Source organism: Melanerpes formicivorus, unplaced genomic scaffold, assembly GCF_026170545.1.
Source record: "Melanerpes formicivorus ecotype bairdi unplaced genomic scaffold, bMelFor1.0.p_v2 SCAF_65, whole genome shotgun sequence".
Taxonomy (NCBI): domain Eukaryota; kingdom Metazoa; phylum Chordata; class Aves; order Piciformes; family Picidae; genus Melanerpes; species Melanerpes formicivorus.
Window position 1 is genome coordinate 1,644,132 of NW_027142417.1, and position 20,318 is coordinate 1,664,449.

At 56.0% G+C, this 20,318-nt stretch overlaps 2 protein-coding genes across 4 annotated transcripts in view; one reads left to right on the plus strand and one right to left on the minus strand.

Annotated features, from left to right (window-relative positions):
• Positions 1–1,820, plus strand: part of NKAIN3 (sodium/potassium transporting ATPase interacting 3) — a 159,379-nt gene extending 157,559 nt beyond the window's left edge. For both annotated transcript variants that reach the window (XM_068162469.1, XM_068162470.1), the window contains one exon: positions 883–1,820. In XM_068162469.1, the coding sequence (XP_068018570.1) occupies positions 883–896 (14 nt within the window). In that variant the 3' untranslated portion in view covers positions 897–1,820. The remainder of the gene's footprint in view (positions 1–882) is intronic.
• A 3,305-nt stretch (positions 1,821–5,125) lies between these two features.
• GGH (gamma-glutamyl hydrolase) lies at positions 5,126–20,039 on the minus strand. 2 transcript variants are annotated; one of them, XM_068162472.1, is made up of 9 exons: positions 19,583–20,039; positions 18,271–18,385; positions 16,052–16,102; positions 13,530–13,614; positions 10,167–10,305; positions 9,577–9,683; positions 9,386–9,476; positions 8,501–8,645; positions 5,126–7,223 (listed from the first exon to the last, which is right to left on the minus strand). In XM_068162472.1, exons 1-9 carry the CDS (start codon positions 19,707–19,709, stop codon positions 7,163–7,165), a joined length of 921 nt encoding a protein of 306 aa, XP_068018573.1. In that variant the 5' UTR covers positions 19,710–20,039; the 3' UTR covers positions 5,126–7,162. The 2 variants fall into 2 exon arrangements, with proteins under 2 accessions (XP_068018573.1, XP_068018572.1); XM_068162471.1 differs by having other exon boundaries at positions 8,508–8,645; positions 19,583–20,035.
• Positions 20,040–20,318: the final 279 nt, after the last annotated feature.

Below are 20,318 nucleotides of genomic sequence, written 5' to 3' on the forward strand. Positions count from 1 at the left end.
AGTACTCCTCTCATCTCTGCTTAGTGCTGCCTTCAGCATCACTGAGCAGCAAGTCTAAGCTTGGCTTTGCCTTTCCACCCCTCAGCAGAGGTTCAGTTTGACCTTGCTCTCAGGGGGACTGTTTTCAAAGGCAGATAGGAATGATCCTAGCTGCTCTGTTTGCTCTTCTTTCCTGCAAGGACAAGGAGAAGCAGGATCTGTGCCCTGGAGCAGGCAGTTTGAGATGTGTAAGGCAGGAGATAAGGATGGGAGTGGGGAAACAATCATCATCTTCTCTTTGAGACTAAAGCACCTGGCCTCAGGTGGAGAGAGAGGGGATTCTGCCACTCTGCTCTACTCTGGTGAGACCTCACCTGCTCTGCTGGGCACAGCCCTCAACACAGGAAGGACAGGGACCTGGTGGAGAGGGCCCAGAGGAGACCACAAAGAAGATTGGAGGAGTGGAGCACTTCAGCTATGGGCCAGGCTGAGGGAGTTGAGGCTCTTCAGCCTGGAGAAGGCTCCAGGGAGACCTCAGACCTAGAGGGGCTGTTCAGCCTGCAGAAAAGGAGGCTGAGGGGAGACCTCATTGCTCTCTACAGCTCCTGAAGGGAGGCTGGAGCCAGGTGGGGGCTGGGCTCTTCTCCCTAGGAACAAGTGACAGGACAAGAGCCTGAGGTTGTGCTGGGGGGAGCTGGTTTGGGTATGAGGAGACCTCTCTTCCCTGAAAGGGTTGTCACTGACCTCTGACCTTCCATCTGGGTCTGCCAGCTGAGGACATTGGTGAGCAGAGGTGGTTTATCCAGTGGTCCCTTAGTCAGCAGCCTGCCAGGGGTGTGACTTTCCACCTCAGAGCTCAGCAGCTTTCCCTTGGCCAACTCCTTCATCTGTTCTGCTTTGCAGGTCGGAGCAAATGACGAGCAGGGAGCCCAGACCTCTGCTGCTGCAGCTGGAGAGACACCCTGGAGAGGACAAGGCCAACCTTGGGACTCACCCTTCTGGAGGGAACCCAGCAGCTGCCTCTCACTGGCTGCCTCTTCCCAGCAGCTCAGTGCCATCCATCAGCCTTGGTTTCTTTCCTAGCTCCTTGCAGGGCTGCTCTGGGGAGGCTGGGAATCATTTGCTTCCATGGACAGCTGTGAATTGTACACTGGGGGTTTTCTAGTTTGAGTTCAGTATTTTTACAACCTGTAGTGGGGAAGGCATGACCACCAAAACCTCCTGTGGGAGCTGGGCAGAAGGGCCAGCTCCTCCCCCAGCGAGGCAGGGGTTTTGCTGACTGATAGAATCATCCTGTGCCTGGTTGTGTCAGTAAAGAGTCAGTCTGGCTCCAGGAGCCAGGCCCTGGAGGTGTGCAAAGGATGACTTCAGTGGCTGGGAGTCACAGTGTCCTCTCCCAGCCTTGGGGAGCACTCAGCAGGGCTTGCTCTGTGGCTCTCCTCACCCAGCTGCTGCAGCACCTGAGGTGCTCGGCTAGTTGCTGTGGTCCGTGCTTGGCTCCTTCTCCTCAGCTCTCCTTCCCTGAGCCCAGCAGCAGCAGCTGCCTGTGAGATGAAGAGGAGCAGGACAGCTGCTCTGTGGCTCTCCAGGAACCCTTCCACCACCCAGGGCTCTGTGATTTGCACATTTGCCAACCCTCTTCCTCCCTCCTTCCCAGGAAGAAGCCAAGCATGAGAGTGCAGTGCAAGGCACCAGCTGAAGCCTTAGAAGCCTCTGGGGACTGATTTTGTTCTTGATTTCACAGTAAACCTGAAGGATGTGTGTACAAATTTGTAAAGCTCTCTGTAAATACTTCTGGAGAAAGAAGGTGCAGTGTGCCTGTGGTGCTTTGTTTGCTGTCCTGCCACCACCAGCAGCAAGTGCCACCCAGAGCTCCTGGCTCTGGGGACCTGAGAGGGCACCTGGCAGCCTTTTTAACAGAGCTTTTCCTTTCTTGCCTCTTCCTTCCTCTGCCAAGTGCTGTGCACAGCTGGGACACCCACCTGGGGCTCTGCACAGTGCCCCCACCTGCCCCAGCCTTCAGCAGCATTTGGGGCTCCTCCTGCTTCTGTGCCTTCTGATTCTCTGGTGAGACTGTCAGGAAGGAGATCCCTGCTGATCTGTGCACCTCCCCCCTCTGCTCTGCCCTCCTCAGGCCACATCTGGAGTGTTGTGTGCAGTTCTGGGCTCCCCAGTGCAGGAGAGAGCCCAGTGCCCATGGGGCAGGTCTCTATTTCACATCACCATCATCTGAATGGAAAAATCAAGCCTGGAGAGACTAAGCCTGTGAAGGAAGAGAGATTTGGGACAGGAAGGAGACCAGGCTCAAGCCAAAATGACACCACAGTAAAAGCAAAGCTAAATGGCAGAAAGGCAAGGGACAGGGAGAAAAACAAGGGCAAGAATTGTGCTGTTACTCTCACATCCTGCGGGAGGACCCCCAGGTGGTGAGCTGCTGGAGTGGGAGCAGCACACCAGGCAGCTGAGTGTTTGTCTTTGCCACTCTCATGGTGCTTAGGCCTTCTACAAAGCTCCAGCAGTTTGCCAGCCTGGCTTTCACCCTTACCATGCACCTTGCCGAGAAACAGGAGGTAGCAAGGAGCCTGAAACCCAAGGGGGGCTGCTGCTGCGCTGTGCCTGTCCTGCCACCTCATGGGTAGTGGCAGAAATGCCACCAGACCCAGCTGGGTCTGAAAGAGAGCAACATGGACCTGTGTGCTCCAGAGGAAGCCATGAAGGGCTGGAGGGGACAGCTGGGGCTGTTCAGCCTGGAGAAGAGAAGGCTCCAAGGAGACCTTCGAGCAGCCTGCCAGTACCTGAAGGGGGCTGCAGGAGAGCTGGGGAGGAGCTTCTGACAAGGGCTGGGAGTGACAGGAGGAGAGGCAGTGTTTAAAACCATTACATGGTCCAGGGGGGGTTGGAATCTCTCCAGAGGAGGAGACTGCAACCTCTCTGGGCAGCCTGCTCCAGGGCTCAAGCAGCCTCAGAGGAACTGAGGCTCTCCTGGGAGTGGTGGAGCCAAGCTGGCCAGCTGGGATGCTCACCCAGCTGAGCCTCCCCCAGGCTGCCTGCAGCCACATCCTGGCCGTGGCTGGAACTGCTCACACACTGTCACCTTCTCCTGCACAGCACAATCTGGGGCCCAGCCTACCCCACAGTCCTCCAGCTGAGCAAGAGCTGCAGCTGGGAGACTTCTGCAATATGCTGAAGAAATGAGGAGGTTAAGCAGCCCAAACCTGCTGAGGAGGACCCAGCCTGGCTGCTGCCACTTGCTCAGAGCCACTTCTCACAGCAGAGCAGGCTGCAGCTCAGCTGCAGTGAGCAGAACAGTGCTGGTGTGGAAGGAAAGGAGCCTGGGCCCTGCTCAGGGCTGTCCAGAAAGCAGCAGCTTCTTCTGCTGGAAATCTTCCTGAGCAGTGAGTGGCATCAAATGGAAATGCTCTGCAAATGCCTGAGCCAGCAAGGCTCAGTGCATAGGAGGCCAGCAGATGGCTTCTATACATCTGAGGAGCTTTGAAATATTAAACAAAGAAAGGAAGACTGCAGAGGAGTGTCAGTCATGCATCCTGGGGGCTGTTTAACCAGGCAGCTGAGCCACCCCATCTTTTAATTGCCTCTGGTTGTTCAGTGCTCATTTCACTTGGCACAAAGGAAGCTCTTCAGTGTTTCTTCTCTGGTTTGAAGTGCTGCTATCTAGAGTTGAATTTATCAGTGAGGATCTGCAGGACAAGGAGAACAAGACAGCTTGCCCCACATCTTGCTGCTCATCAAAGCATCAGATCATGTTTCTTTGTAATTGATTCTCATCTAATCCATCACCCATCTGCATTCTGGGCTGCAGCACTACAGCCACCAGCTAGGAAAGTGCAATGAACTCATGGGAAGCTCAAGTGGAGAGAAGAGCTGCTGGAGGAATGGAACTGAGGGGTGGGAGTGAGCCAGGGGCTGCAGCAAACACCACTTTGCCTCTTCATGGACCCTTCTGTCTCTGGGAGCCAGCCCAGCCCTGCTCCTGCTCAGGGCTGTCCCTCCCCAGCTCAGCCTCTGCTCACTGCTGTCCCTCCCCAGCTCAGCCTCTGCTCACTGCTGTCCCTCCCCAGTTCAGCCTCTGCTCACTGAGGCACTCTCTGAAGTTCAGGGCAGCTTGGCTCAGCCAGGGGCTGCTGCTAGCAGGCAGAAGCTGATGGGGACAGCTCCTGCCAAGGGCTGGGCTGCACAAAGCCTCTGCCTCAGACTTGCTCCTCTGCACACCAAGGGCACTGCCACAGCCTGTGCCACACCTTGGGGGACAGCAAGGCAGAGGTGGCAGCTGTGGGGTGACCAGAGAGCAGACTTCCCTCACCACAAAGCTGCAGCTGGTTCTTGTTGGCCATCTGGTGGCAAAGGCAGAATGGTGCAAAGAGACCTCTGCAGATTTGTCTTTCTGGAAGAGGGTTTCCCATCACCTGCAAGACACAGAGGCCCACACCTTGCTGATCAGTCTCCCCACACAGCAGCAAAGATGGTCAGGCTCATCAGCCATCCTCAGAGGAGGAGGAGTATGGCCACAGGCTGCCTTACCCTCTCCAGAGTGAACCCTAAGAACTAAGCTAGAAGTTTTGCCTGAGAAACAGCAAACTCAGAGCAGGAAGCAGCTCCACTGCTGTAAACCCTCTGCTGGGTCAGTGCTGGCCAGGTCTGGCTTCCTTCTGGCTGGAGAGCTTGCTGGACAATGTCAGGAAGAGCCAGAAGCTCTCATGGCACTGAACACTACAGCTCTGAGAGCCCCAGCAGCACCCAGCAGCTCTGCAACCCCTGCCCATCCCCACAGGGGGCTGGCAGCTGTGTCCAAGCCCTGGCCGTGTGCAAGCCCTGGCCGTGTCCAAGCCCTGCCTGTGTGCAAGCCCTGGCCGTGTCCAAGCCCTGCCTGTGTGCAAGCCCTGGCCGTGTCCATGGCACCACCTGCTGGGCACAGGGAGAGCTGTGGCAGCCTTGCTGAGGCTTCTGCCCTGTGGCCCAGCAGCCACCTTTGGGTGCATCTGGGCACAGGTCCCTGCCTGAGCCGTGCTGGGGCCAGGGATCTCACCCTGACTTGCTGCCAGGGCCACAGCAATGGGCACAGGTCAGAGCAGCCTCCTGAGCTGTGGCAGTCACAGATGGCAAACCAGAAGAGAAGAGCTACCACTGCTGCCTGAATCCAAGTTTACTTCATGTATCACAGGGAAATCATGGCACACCAGCACATGAGGCTTGACAAGATCACAGAACAAAGGGAAGGCAGAGAGCTGCAATGAATGCTCTGTGCCCTCACCATGCCACACACCACAAGAGAGTCACACACCTAGGAACTGCCCCCTGCCACTGCACCCAGCAGACATTCCACTCACCAGCTGCCCTCCTGAGGCAAATCCTTTAAGAGCCACTGCACAGAACTCAGCCTGGACAAGAGGCAGGAGGCAGGACTCAGTCTGTAGGTACCTCAGCAGCTCCACTGATGTGCAGCTGTGCAGTGCAAGCCTCTTTCAGGCTTGGCTCTACTCAGGAGTCAGCTGATGAATAAAACCTGAGTGCTGTTTACTGACTGGGGCTGCTCTGACAGATGTAGGAAGGCTCTGCAGCACCCCCATGGCCTGGCAGCGTGTGGCTGCTACTCAGTTCCTGAGCTGACATGCTCTCCTGCAGCTGGGTCATGAGGAGGAACAACTCAGAGGCTCTTGGCTGGGGAGCCCTGAGAAATGGCCCAGCCTTGTTCAGAGGAGGGAGCTGAGAGGGTGAAGTACTGCCAAAGGGGGCTGAGGCATGCACCTGGAACCTTCCCAACCCCCAAGTCCCCACTGATGCAGGGCTGTGGGTTTAGGCCCAGATGTCTCTCTGCTACCACTTGGGTCCCTTTGTCAAATGACAGCACAGCCCCTGCCAAGAGCCTGCCTCCAGTCCCACACTGATGACACACTCAGGAGTCTCACTTGTGGAGGCCTGTGGGGAGGGCAGGACTTTACTAAGCAAGGTACCCAAGCCCCCTGCACCCAAAGCCCCCAGTGGCTAACAAAGACACCTCTCAGAGCTTAAACACATTAACACAGTGGGTTTCCTTCCCCTCAATGTGGTCACTTCCGAGGCTAGCAGCAGGCTCAAAGCTTCTGCCCTGAAGCAAAATGCTTCTTTTGTGGTGCTTGCCTCCAACTGGGATCATTTTGTGGCCAAGAGGGCAACAGCAACCTGGCCAGGATCAGCAAGTGTGAGCAGCAGGAGCAAGGAGGTGAGTGTCCCCTGTATTCTGCACTGGGGAGGGCACACCTGGAGTGCTGCCTTCAGGTTTGGGGCTCCTTTCTCCCAGAAGGACACTGAGGGGCTGGAGCTGCTCCAGAGAAGGGCAACAATGCTGGTGAAGGATCTGGAGAGCAGGGCTGGGCAGGAGCAGCTGAGGGAGCTGGGGGTGTCCAGCCTGGGGAAAAGGAGGCTGAGGGAGACCTCCTTGCTCTCTGCAGCTCCCTGAGAGGAGGCTGGAGCCAGGTGGGGGCTGGGCTCTTCTCCCTAGGAACAAGTGACAGGACTAGAGGAAACAGCCTCAAGGTGCAGCAGGGGAGGCTTAGATTGGAGATTAAAAGAAACTTCTTCACTGAAAGGGTTCTCAAAGCCTGGCACAGGCTGCCCAGGGAGGTGGTTGAATCCCCACCCCTGGAGATGTTGAAAATAGAAGAGGATAGAAATAACCAGGCTGGAGAAGACCTTTGAGATCATCCAATCCAAGCTATCCCCCAACACCATCTGATCAACTAAACCATGGCACCAAGTGCCTCAGCCAGGCTCCTCTTGAACACCTCCAGGGATGGGGACTCCACCACCTCCCTGGGCAGCACATTCCCATGGCCAAAAGACAGAGAGGGGTGGTGCTGAGGGACAGGGTTTAGCACCAGCACCAACCAGACTGGTTGGTCTGGCTCTACAAGGCAAGCTCCAAACAAGACAGTTCAGTGATTCTCTGACCAAGCAAATGATGCCCCTGAGGGTCAGTTTCTCTCAGAGTGGTTGAGCAGTGCAGGGTGAAGAGAGGATAACCAACGGCAAAGGAAGGGCTCTTGGGGCACAACATCAGCCTTCAGCACACAACACTGGCAAACAAGTCCACTTCTAAACAGCCAGAGAGCACCTGGCACAGGGCATTCAATCAAAAAAGTAGATCTGCTGGAAGGAAGAGAAGGTTCCTGTGTAAAGGGGAGTGTAGTTATAGATGAGTGCCTTCCTCTCCTCCTCCTCGCTGGGGAAGCGGTGCAGGCTCTTCCGGGCTGGAAAAGATGGGAGAGGACAAATCACTGCCCTGCCCTCTGCCCTGCAAGAGCCTTCCCTGGCAGAGCTCTCCTGTGGGGCACCACAGTGACTGCATCAGAGGGGCTGCTGAGTGCAGAGGTGGGATATGGAAAGGAGAGCTCAGTCGAGTGGCTTTTAGCGGTCACCGACGAGCGCTGCTGCCACCTCCGCTGCTACAGCCAGCTCCTGCCAGCCCGCTCCTGCCAGCCAGCTCCTGCCAGCCAGCTCCTGCCAGCCAGCTCCTGCCAGCCAGCTCCTGCCAGCCAGCTCTGCCTACCCCACCCCTAGACATCATAGTATCACAGTATCAGTCAGGGGTGGAAGGGACCACAAGGATCAGCCAGTTCCAACCCCCCTGCCATGGGCAGGGACACCCCACACTAGATCAGCCTGGCCAGAGCCTCAGCCAGCCTGGCCTTAAACACCTCCAGGGACAGGGCCCCAACCACCTCCCTGCACAACCCATTCCAGGGCTTCACCACTCTCATGGGGAAGAACTTCCTCCTCCCCTCCAGCCTGAATCTCCCCACCTCCAGCTTCATTCCATTCCCCCTAGTCCTATCACTGCCTGAGATCCTGAGATGACCACATCTGACACCCTGCATTGTCTCCCACTCTGTGCTGACCAACAGCTAAAGGGTGGGGGGCAAGAGGATGGGGTCAGACTCTTGTCAGTGGTGCCCAGCAGCAGGCACAAACTGGAGCCCAGGAGGTTCCATCTGAACAGGAGAAACTTCTCTGGTGTGAGGCTGCTGGGGGCCTGGAGCAGGCTGCCCAGAGAGGTTGTGGAGTCTCCTTCTCTGGAGAGCTTCCAACCCCCCCTGGCCACTGTGCTCCTAGGCAAGCTGCTGTGGGTGCCCTGCTTTAGCAGGGGTGTGATCTCCAGAGCTCCCTTCCAAGCCCACCCTGCTGGGACTCCAGGCCCTGTCTGGTTTCCTTCTCCTCATGCAAGGCAGGTTGGAATGTCACAGTGAGCACTGGAAATGGTCAGGAGGCCACAGCAGCAAATGCACTGGAGGCACTCTGCTTGAAGAGCTGGTGGAATGCCTGGCCTCCTGATGTCACTGTTACTAAGCCATTCTATTTTGAGCACCCCTTGGGCTCTTTTCCCCCCCCCTAAGCCTCTAAGGCTTGCAGAGTAATCCCCTCAGGAAGCAGCAAGAGGCACTCAGCTCTGGCATCTGCAAAGGAGCTCTGCCTCCTGCAAGGCCTTCACTAATGCTTCACTTAGAGAAAGATCTGTATGGATAATAACCTTTTACCTTCATTAATGAAGAAGTCAGCTATATAATAAGCTGCTCTGACAGCTGATGGGGAATGTGGGATGCCTGGAGAATCCTTCCACTCAAAAGGGTTTTTCTCTGGATGCCACTGGACCCCATAAATTGGGTACTTGTATGCTGCAACAAACACAAAGCACCTAAGCAAGGGCTGTGCCTCAGTTATGTGCTGAAGCCTCACTGCAAGGTGGTCCCTCTGGAGGAAGGGCTCAGTCCCTGGCACAAGCTTTGTGCATCACTTCTGCAGGTAACCCAGGTTTGGGGCTGGTGGACATGGAGGAGCAGCAGCAGGTCCAGAGGAGGGCAATGAAGCTGGGGAAGAGTGTGGAGAGGAGGGCTGGGGAGGAGCAGCTGAGGGAGCTGGGGGGTTGAGTGTGGAGAAAAGGAGGCTGAGAGACCTCCTGCTCTCTACAGCTCCCTGAGAGGACACTGGAGTGAGGTGGGGGTTGGGCTCTTCTCCTAAGGAACAAGTGACAGGACAAGAGGAACCCAGGGGAGGTTTAGGGTGGACATGGTGAACATTTCCTGTTGTTAAAGGGCTGTCAAGGTCTGGGCCAGGCTGCCCAGGGCAGAAGCAGGGACAGAAAGGAGGTGACAGAGGGCTGTGCTGCTCTGCACACCTCACACCACAGCACTCCAGGGCTGCAGTGTCACCTCCTATCTGGAAGGGGATCAGCAGGTGAGGGAAGGACTCAGGAGCTACAACACCTTGGCAAGCTGAGTCTGTCCCTGCCTGCCAGAGCCCCAGGAGTGCTGATGCTCCTCTGCTCTCTAACTGCAAGCTTGGAGCACTTCACTGGCACCACCTCTGAAGAAGTAGCTTGTTGCAGACAGGTCACCACAGAACCTGCTGTCCTCACCTTCCATGGTAGAGATGAACTCCACTTCACCATCCCTGTTGGTGCTCAGGACCTTATAGAAATCATGGAGTTTCTCATTCTTTGTGAAGTTCTGTGACAAGGAGAAGGGAGAAGATGAGAGCTGGCAGCTCCTCACTGGCTTCCAGTGAGCAGAGCAGAGGCTGGGTTCAGGAGATCACATCACCAAGTACCTCCATGGAGAGGCTCCACATGTGGAAGTTTGATGTCAGTGGCTCAGTAGCAAATGCATGTAGGACATCAGCAGGGAAGCTCCTGAACAATCTGCTCTCTTTGGCAGCTGTTGCAAAGGAAAGAGGAGATGGGGGATGGGCCATTAGCCAAGCTGCTGGCAGGGGGACAGTGCTGCCCAGGCGATCTTTGACAAACCCTTCTGGAGTCAACTTTGTGATTCCAAAGCATGCTGCAAGGCAAATCACTGACATCATGCCAGCATCTTTCAAACATGCCTGCACCACTGCCCTACAGTCCTGCCCAGACTGGAGCTGGCTCTTGCCCTCCAGTGGGTGCCAGGATCCAATGAGCCAGAGCCAGCCCTGTGGGGTTTGCTGGGAGCTGGTGGTTCCAGGTGGGCTGTGCTCACACCACTTGAGCCCTGCTTTAGCAGTGCTGAGGGCTGCACTGACTTGATGAGAACAGTCCCAGCAGCTTAATGCTTGAGCAAGGCAGTCTTCAGAAACCTCCCAAAGGTTCATCCCTCTGCACTCCTCAGAAAGCAGGCTCTCAGCAAAGCTCAAGACATGAGAAGTGATGGACTGCTCACCTGGAGTGAAGTTCAGAGGGAGTGCAGCACCTTCTGTCTTGGTGTTAGTGAGCAAAACTTCCCCACTTGTGAGGTAAGTGAGCTCTTCATGTCCCAGACACGTGCCCCACACTGGGAAATAATCTCCTTTGTCATTTGCCTTCAAAACAAGAAAGGGACAGCTTGAGGAGCAAGCCCTGCAGGCTTACAGAAAGCAGACTGAAGAGGACTTCCTGCTCTGCTCACTTTCTCCTGGGTGGATGGGAAGTGAAACTGCTGCAGGGGTAGCAGCAGCTAGCAGAGGCACTGACAGCTCACTCACAGCTGCCATAACCACAGGCTCCCAAGCTTGCCTCCCAGAATATGAAGGCCAGGGGACATACACAGGGCTGCTGGAGCACAGCAGGGGGATTGGAGGGGATGATTTCTGAGGTCCATTCCAACCTAAGCCATTCAAACTGGGCCTGATGCTGCTACTTCTTGGACTGCTCTCTCTCTGAGTAAGTCAAGCAGAGCAGCTTCAACAGGAGCCAGAGAGCAGCAGCCCCTCTCTAAAAGGGACACAAAGCAGTCTGCTGCCATCCTGAGGGAAAGCCTACTCCTTACAACCCACAGCTGTGTGTGCAGCACACTGGGGTCACACAGCAAGAGCCCTCTGCAATGTCCATGTGTCTGTCCCCACCCACCTGAAGCAAGAAACCATCAAGGCTCAAGAGGGCTGTGGGCAACCTGACCTAGCTGAGGGTGTCCCTGCTGAATGCAGAGGGGGGTGGGCTGGATGAGCTTTGGAGGTCCCTTCCAGCCCAGCCTCCTGTCCCCAGCACAGCCCTGGGCTGAAGTGGCATCCTCAGATGCTTCACTGGTGTCACACCCTCCTGGCACCTGGGTGGCTCTGGGTGCCAGAAAGATGAAGTCTGAGCTTCAGCACCATAAACCCAGGGACAGCTGGGGACAAACTTACCAACAACAGCAGCTAAGTGCAAAGAGCAGAAGAGAAGCAAGCAGAAAGGAGGAACAGCAAGCCAAGAGAGAACAGCACCAGCTGCCTGCCAGGAAGCACACTGCACACACACAGTGGGAGGTGGCAGCTGGGATGTGTTTGCTCCTCAGCAGAAGCAAGTTGGAGCCTGAGGGCTTCCAGAACTCCTGCTCTTGTGAAATCTGAACAGCCTTTGCTTCAAAACCTTTCTGTGATGCACCCTCCCCCCACCAGGAGCTGCTGCTCAAACAGCCACCTCTGAGAAAGGAGGAGTTGCAGGCTGAGGGTGAAAGGTTGCCCCAAAGCACTGCTGTAGGCTGCCAATAAAGGCCCTGGGCAGATGTGCAGCACGAAAGCTGCAGTCTTCAGGACCACCTGGCCTGCAGGGCTGGGCACAGGACATGCAGCTCTGAGGGTGAGGGTCCTCTGCTGTGAGGCCAGGCTGAGAGAGCTGGGGTTGATCAGCCTGGAGAAGGCTCCAAGGAGACCTTTTGGTGGCCTAAAGGGCAGAGAGTTTTTAGCAGGGCTCTCAGAGACAGGAGAAGGGTGACACTGAAACTGAAGTAGGGAGGTTTAGACCAGATGTAAGGAATTGTTTCACACTGAGGCTAGTGAAGCTCTGGCCCAGGGTGCAGAGAGAGGTGGGGAATGCCCCATCCCTGGAACCACTGCAGGCCAGGCTGCTTGTGGCTCTGAGCAGCCTGCTCTGGTTGCAATGTCCCTGCTGACTGCAGTGGGGGTGGGCTAGGTGAGCTTTAAAGGCCCTTTCCAACATGTGGTGTAAAGATTTCATAGCCCCACTGGAAGCCAGGAGAAACCCTTGTCCCAACAGCAGGGCACAGCCTGCACTCCACACAGGGAAGGGCTTCCAAGGCACTCAAAAGGAGACAGACTTGGCAAGATTTGGGTGACAGACAAACAATCACCAGGAATCAAGGCAGACAAGAGCAGAACAATGTTGGTGCTGTGGGAATTGAGATCAGAGAGCTTCAGGGAACAGAGTTAGCCAGGTTGGCAAAGACCTTTGAGATCATCAAGTGCAACCTCTCACCCAACACCACCTCATCAGCTAAACCATGGCACCCAGTGCCCCATCCAGTCTTACTGTAAACACTTCCAGGGAACAGAATTTCCCACTGATGGTGCTGGGAATGCCACACCTCTGCTGCCCTGCCTGCTGCAGAGCTGCCACTGAGGCTGGGAGGGCAATTCCTTTCCCTCACTGCCATGGTAACAGCTTCAGCACTACTGCTAACTGCCTCTGGAGCTGGGCAAAGCTTCCCAGAGAATGACTTCTGTGCCCCTTTTACATCAGTGTTAGCTGAGAATGAGGAAGAGAGGGAAGACAGTTTACCTTTGCACTCAAGGTGAATCCAGATCCTTTAACAAACCACAGGAGCAGGCTGCCCAGGGAGCTGGTGGAGCCCCCATCCCTGGGGTGCTCAGGAAACCTGTGGCCATGGCAGTGGGGCCAGGGCTTGATGGCCATGGTGGTGTTGGGTTGATGGTTGGACTCTGTGACCTTGGAGGTCTTTCCAAGCCAAGCAGCATCTGCCTCTATGGACTGCATCTAAAGCTCAGTGAATCTCCACACCTCCACACTGTCCTTTAAATAAAACCCAAACAAAGCCTCTCTACTTCTGCTCCAAGAGAATCCAATCTGCAATAAAGGGCTCAGAGCTCTGTTGGTGCTCTCTGAACACAACAGCTTCCTCAGAAATGCCATCTTAATCAAGCTAATGAGCATGTAGATGTTCAGAGGTAATTAACAGAGCCTTGCAAGTGCTCTTGCCACCTTCTTGCTGTGTTCTATATCAAGGCAGTGTTTACTTACAGAGTGTTTACAGTTGCCAAAGCAGAGGAACAGCTAAAATGGGTTCCTGTGCTGAGGCTGATCCCTCATTTGCACCTCCAAAGATGAAGGTAAGTGAGAATGAAGGTGTTTCACAAGCTGCAGCAACAAGGGGAGGCCTTCACGTGGTATTAGTGTGAATTGCTTTAGGAGAGTCTCTAGAGTCCCAAGTCCAAGGGTTAGCTCTGAGACTGGTGGAGGTGATTACATCTGGGTGTGTCTTTGGTCAACAGTCAGCATGTCCCCAGATACCCTGTGCCTTGGGAACATGTCATTCCTGCAGCACAAGTCCCACAGAGCCCCAAAGCCTCAGGTAGAAGGAACAAAGGAGTGTTTTCACCTGGAGAACCTGGTGCTTTCAGACCATGACACAACATGCAACAGGAGAAGGTCTCAGGAATCCCAATCTCAAGGTCTGAAACGAGGTCTGGATGCAGGAGCCAGCAATGAGCTCCTCCTTGTGGGGCTGAGAGTCAGCACACTGGGTGCCAACAGAAAGTGAGCCTCCCTGAGCAGTGCCAGCAACAAGAACAGACTGTTCCTTAGTCATTACCTCTAATGCCTTGTGGTAAAATATCTTAGCAACCCTGGAATATTCTGAAGTCTTAAGATCCACACCACCTCCTGGAAAAAGTACCCTGAAAGGCAACATCCAAGAATCTGATTAGCAAGCTGAGCAGACTAACAGCTGGACAATGCACACAGAGAGAGGCTGAGAGTGCTTCTGGGGGCAGGGCTCAGGGCTAGCTTAGGACACCTGCCAGAAATCCAGAGAGAGAGCGCTAAGCCTCCACTACAGACAGCAGGGATCTAGTCAGAGCAGTCACTGGAGACTCAAAGATGTTTTCCAGAGCAGGGATCTAACTCATGGGGAGGTTGGAGAGCCCTGTAAGGCTCCACTGGCTGTACTGGCCAGCACCTCATTAATTAGGTGGGTTTAGGAAGCTGGTGCACATGCAGACAGCTCAGCTTAGGTGTCTTAGTCATTAACTGAATCATATCCTAAGAGTTAGTGCTCTCCTACTGAAGAATGGTTGCTCACAAAGTAGTGACTGAGCCTAGCAGTGACCAGCCTGGAACACAATGGTTGGACTCAATCTCAAAGGTCTTCTCCAGCCCAAACAGTTCTGTGAGGAAGAGAAGAGTCCACAGAAAATACCTAAAGCAGACTCCAGCTGGTTTGTGTGCCATGACTCTATCAAACCCTGTCCTGACTCTTAGCTGGCTCTCTCCACCACTTCAAAATCCTCACCCCCATCTCAATTCATCCTCCTCACCATCAGGACAGAGTAACTGTGGCCCTAGCAGAGTGACCTTCTGGTTGTGGGCAGCACAAAGCAGGAAGTTCCCAGCAGAGGGAAAACCAAAGGATGTTTGGCTTGGGTCACCCAGGATCTAACACAGCTGAAGAGAACAAAGCAATCTCAGAGACAATTGCAAAGAAGTAGTGCACAACCATTTCCCACCACAAAAAGCACCAGGCACATTACATGAGCAGGGGCAACTCTCTGGGCAGCTCCCCAACCACCACAGAAGACAAAGACTCAGTACAGCCTAGCAGAGACTTTGCATGAGGACATGGAAAGTCATGCAGTACCAGCAGGGGCAGTGGCAGGCATTAAAGGGAGCCTCCAGCTTAAAACATTCCATGGTTCCATGGCTCTTCTGGCTGGAACTGGAACATCAGCCACAGAACTGGGAGGCTGAGCCCCCCTACCCCACTGCAGGGCAGCCCCAAACAGATTTACTCAAACCACAGCCAGGAGTTGCTGAGTTTCCCCCAGATGGCTGAAGGATTTGCTCAGTGCTCTGGAGATGCCAGCCTCTCTCAGTGAGGCACTAACAAGCAGGTGGAAGCAGCTAGCATCTTACCTGATGCCAAGCACCTGGAGAGCAGGCCTGAGTTTAAACCCTCATGGCCAGGTTTATTTTCAGGGGAACAATGCACAGGATTGTGCAAAGCCCACCCAGGTTTTGGTGAGGTAGAGCAGCCCTCCTAAGGGCAGAGAGCAGAGGAGCAGGTGATGCTTACTGGCAGGGGGAGAAAGTTCACTTCACCTCTTGCCATGTGTTCAACCCCGAACTGGCCACTGCTGACTAGGAAAAGCATCAACTGTCACTCCTGCCAGTGCAGGGAGGAAGTGACCCAGGGAGAGCAGGGATTAGGGCTTGATGCTGCACACACAGTGAGCAGCAGCTGCCTGTGCTCCAGTGTCTCTCACTGCTCAGAGCTGGTGATGCTCACTCTGAATTCCAATGGCTCTCAGGAGCAGGTTGCTATATCCATGCAATTCCCTCTCTGCTGTTGCAGAGGTGGCACTGAACAAGTGGCAACTGCTGAGCTGGGGCTGTTCAGCCTGCAGCAAAGAAGGCTTCAGGGAGACCTTAGAGCAGCCTTCCAGCACCTGAAGGGGGGCAACAAGGAAGCTGGGAAGAGGCTTTTGACAAGGGCTTGCAGGGACAGGACATGGGGCAATGGACTGAAGCTTGAGGAGGGCAGGTTTGGGCTGGAGATTAGGAAGAAAGTCTCCACAGTGGGGATGGTGAGGCACTGGAACAGGCTGCCCAGGCAGGCTGTGGAAGCTGTTGGCTGAGAGTGGAGTGCAACATGAGGAAACAAATCACCCCCACTCACCTGCATAGCACAAACCCAACTGCCAGCCACAGAAGGATAAGGGAACTGGATCTACCTGCCTAACACCCTCCTCCTGCACTGAGGCAGGAAGAACACAAGACCTCAGTGGTGAGAGTCCTTCTGGCAACCAAAAGAGGATGGCAGCCATCAGAAAGGGAGGAAGTGATGCATTTTGTCAGCAGCACTAGTAGCCACGGGGAAGGAAGTGTCACCATTTAACACCTGCTTACACCACAAGCAGACAAAGGCAAAAGGGCAGAACTGGAAAGCAGGAACTTTGTGACAGGGGAGATCTGGAGAGGGAAGAAAGGACAGGACAGGGATGAAACACCCAGCTGTTGAATGCCAGAATGAAGGTGAGGAGGAGAGGAGGAAGACAGTGCTCTGGAGAACATGGCACAGCTCAAACCCACAGCAGAGAGTCAGTGCTCCAAACTTACCCATTAATTGAGTGGAACAGTCTATCATATTCTTCATCTGAAAGGTTTAATCTGAAACACCAAAGAACATGGTTACAGAACACATGACATCCACAGCATTCAACCATGGAAATATCACTGGTGATGAACAGGAAGGTGAGGCACAAAACCATGCAGGCAGCAGGTCTTAAACAGGGTGAAACAGTCACAGCTCAAAGGCAATCCTTCCCTTGAAACAGAGCAATAGAGACTCAGAATTCACAAGGTGGGAAACCATAGCATGATAGAATCAGTCAGGGTTGGAAGGGACCACAAGGATCAGCCAGTTCCAACCCCCTGCCATGGGCAGGGACACCCCACACTAGATCAGGCTGCCCAGAGCCTCAGCCAGCCTGGGCTTAATAGAGGCCCTTCAGATAGAGCTCAGCATGAGGCACCCCAGAGCCCTTTGCAGACACTGGGTGAACTGCAGCCTTAGAGGCAGGGCATGGGGATCATTTCCTGCAGGGGTGCCCAGAGCCCTGTGCTGGCTGCAGTGCAGGCTGAGAGGCAGGCCATGGGGATCACCTCCAGAGCCCTGTGCTGGCTGCAGTGCAGGCTCAGGCTCAGGGGCAGGGCATGGGGATCACCTCCAGAGCCCTGTGCTGGCTGCAGTGCAGGCTCAGGCTCAGGGGCAGGCCATGGGGATCACCTCCAGAGCCCTGTGCTGGCTGCAGTGCAGGCTCAGGCTCAGGGGCAGGGCATGGGGATCACCTCCAGAGCCCTGTGCTGGCTGCAGTGCAGGCTCAGGCTCAGGGGCAGGGCATGGGGATCACCTCCAGAGCCCTGTGCTGGCTGCACTGCAGGCTCAGGCTCAGGGGCAGGCCATGGGGATCACCTCCAGAGACCTGTGCTGGCTGCAGTGCAGGCTCAGGCTCAGGGACAGGCCATGGGGATCACCTCCAGAGACCTGTGCTGGCTGCAGTGCAGGCTCAGGCTCAGGGGCAGGCCATGGGGATCATTTCCTGCAGAGCTGCAGCTCTGGTTTCAGAGGGATGCCAAGGAGGGCAGAGCTGCAAGCACTGGGTCACACCCTTCCCCAGAAAAGATCAAGGTGAGAGCTGGAAGGGTAGGGCAGACCTCAGCAGCAGCCAAACACCAGCTAACCAGGGTGGCAGCTGCACTGGTGCAGCAGTGGTTAATTTCACAGGTCAAACCCCCAGCATTTCTTCACAGAAAGACTTCCATCACCAGAAGGGAGAGCAAACACTGGATGCTTTGCTCTGCTTCTGTTCCTAGTTTCTGAAGCACCTGGACAGGCTGGAGAGGTGGGCACAAGCCGACCTCAGGAGGTTCAACAAGACCAAGGGCAGGGTCCTGCAGCTGGGTGGAGGCAATCCCAGGCACAACTCCAGGCTGGGCAGGGACTGGCTGGAAAGCAGCCCTGAGGAGAGAGCCTTGGGGATGCTGGGGGAGGAGAAGCTCAGCAGGAGCTCTCAGTGTGCACTTGCAGCCCAGAAAGCCAACCAGATCCTGGGCTGCAGCAGGAGAAGTGTGGCCAGCAGGGCAAGGGAGATGATTCTCCCCCTCTGCTCAGCTCTGGGGAGACCCAACCTGGAGTCCTGCCTCCAGTTCTGGAGCCTCTATTGCAAGAGGGATCTGGAGGTGCTGGAAGGTGTCCAGAGCAGGGCCAGGAGGATGAGCAGAGGCCTGGAGCTGCTCTGCTGTGAGGACAGACTGAAGGAGTTGGGGCTGTTCAGTCTGGAGAAGAGAAGGCTCCCAGGTGACCTCATTGTGGCCTTCCAGTATCTGCAGGGGGCTACAGGAAGGCTGGGGAGAGACTGCTCAGGATCTCAGGGAGTGATAGGACTAGGGGGAATGGAATGAAGCTGGAGGTGGGGAGATTCAGGCTGGAGGGGAGGAGGAAGTTCTTCCCCATGAGAGTGGTGAAGCCCTGGAATGGGTTGTCCAGGGAGGTGGTTGAGGCCCCAGCCCTGGAGGTGTTTAAGGCCAGGCTGGATGAGGCTGTGGCCAGGCTGATCTAGTGTGGGGTGTCCCTGCCCATGGCAGGGGGGTTGGAACTGGCTGATCCTTGTGGTCCCTTCCACCCCTGATTCTATGATGCTGTGATACTGTGGCATCCTCGGTCTCTGAGGAGCTCCAGGCACTCAGAGGAGCTGCACCACTGCTTTCTGTGCCTCTCAGATGGTGCTGTTGCAATAAGCCATGGCCACCCCCGCTGTAAGGCCACAGGAACCTACCTCACTGGCACAACTCTGGCACCTGCAGACTCCAGGAACTTCACATAGGAAGCTGCAATGTAGGAACTGCCAAATCTGTGGAACTTGTCATAGTGACATTCCTGGGACAGGATCCCTGGAGGATGCAAGAGAGAAAATCAGCACTACCCAAGCAGCAAATGCTACAGAGAGAGACAGAGAGTCAGCTGCAGCTTCCTATGGGCTGTCAGGGAGGGACAGGACTGGGGGGGATGGAGCAAAGCTAGAAATGGGGAGATTGAGATTGGATGTGAGGAGGAAGTTGTTCCCCATGAGGGTGCTGAGAGCTTGGCACAGGGAGGTGGTGGAAGCCTCAGCCCTGGAGGTGTTTGCAGCCAGGCTGGATGTGGCTGTGAGCAACCTGCTGCAGTGTGAGGTGTCCCTGCCCATGGCTGATCCTTGAGGTCCCTTCCAGCCCTGACAACTCTGTGATTCTATGATTTTATATGCCACCCTGCAGTGTTTTATTTACCTCCTGGAAGAGTTACAAACACTAAGACAAGGAGGCATTAATTACCATGCCTAATCACAAGGTACCAAATAAACACAAATTATCTGACTAAGCCTCAGCCTCTCAGCTTTGGGCTCACTGCTGCAAGGACACTGATGAGTTGGAGCCGTTCCACAGAAGGGCAACAAAGCTGGGGAAAGGTCTGGGGAGGAGCAGCTGAGGGAGCTGGGGGTGGTTCAGCCTGGAATAAAGGAGGCTGAGGAGAGACCTCATTGCTCTCTGCAGCTCCCTGAACGGAGGCTGGAGCCAGGCTGGGGTCGGTCCTTTCTCCCAAGGAACAAGGGACAGGACAAGAAGGAATAACCCCAAGTTGCAGCAGGAGGTTTAGGTTGGACACGAGGCACAATCTCTTCCCCCAGAGGGTTGTCAAGGCCTGGAAGGGGCTGCCCAGGGCAGCGGTGGAGTGCCCATCCATCCCTGGAAGGGTCTGGGCGCCGCGGGGATGCGGTGCTGGAGGAGGTGCGGGAGCGCTGCCCTGGCAGTGCTGGGCTAAGGGCTGACGCCAAAGGTCTCTTCCAGACGACACGATCCAAGGACTTTACTCTATGACTCACTGCTACAACTTCTCCTAATCAACCTGCTTCAGGGCACAGCCCCATCCACAAACACCCCTACCCAAAGCGCGCTGCGGGGACCCTGCCCTCCGCCGCCTTTCACCCCGCGTGCAGAAGCTGCTTCCTGCCCCCGCACGGCGACAGCTGACAGCTAACCCCGAGCCCTGGCTTCAGCCTGGGCCGCTCGCTGACCCCCGGGAAGCCAAGGACCCCTCCCGCGGCACCTTACCTATGATGGGTCTCTCGTTGCCGGCCGGCCGGCGGCCGCGCTGCACAATGGAGGCGGCGGCGGCGGAGCCGAGCAGGAGGAGGAGGCTGGCGGCCACGGCGGGAGGGAGCGCAGCGAGGATCGCCATGGTCCCTTCAGCACCAAGGGCTCCGTCCGGCCAGGGGCCGCGGGGCACGCCGGGAACGGCGCCTCCCGGCACTGCGTCAGGCTGCGCACGGCCCGCCCGCGCCGCGGGGCACGCCGGGAGCAGCGGCGGGGTCGGATTGGGTGCGAGGGAGCAGTTCGGCCTCGTGAGGCGGTGAGAGCCTGGCGCAGGTTGCCCAGGGAGGTGGTGGAAGCCTCAGCCCTGGAGGGTTTTGCGGCCAGGCCGTGAGCAACCTGCTGCAGTGTGAGGTGTCGCTGGCCATGGCAGGGGGGTTGGAACTGGCTGAGCCTTGAGGTCCCTTCCAGCCCTGACAATCCTCCGCTTCCCGGCCCCGCGTCACTCTACGCCACTGCACATCACGCTGCGCGCGGCCCGCCCGCGCCGCGGGGCACGCTGGGAAGCGGCGGCCGCGGCTGCCTGCAGCTTCTACCTGCGGCGAGGGCACGGGCGCCGTCCTGCTGGCGACGTGTAACGGCGGAGAGATGTTTTTAACGCTTCCTGTTATGTACTAGTCTGAAAGCAGGCTAACACCACTGGAGGCCACTAAGGCTAAAGGCCGAATGACCTAGGCACAAGCCCTAGGAGGAGAGG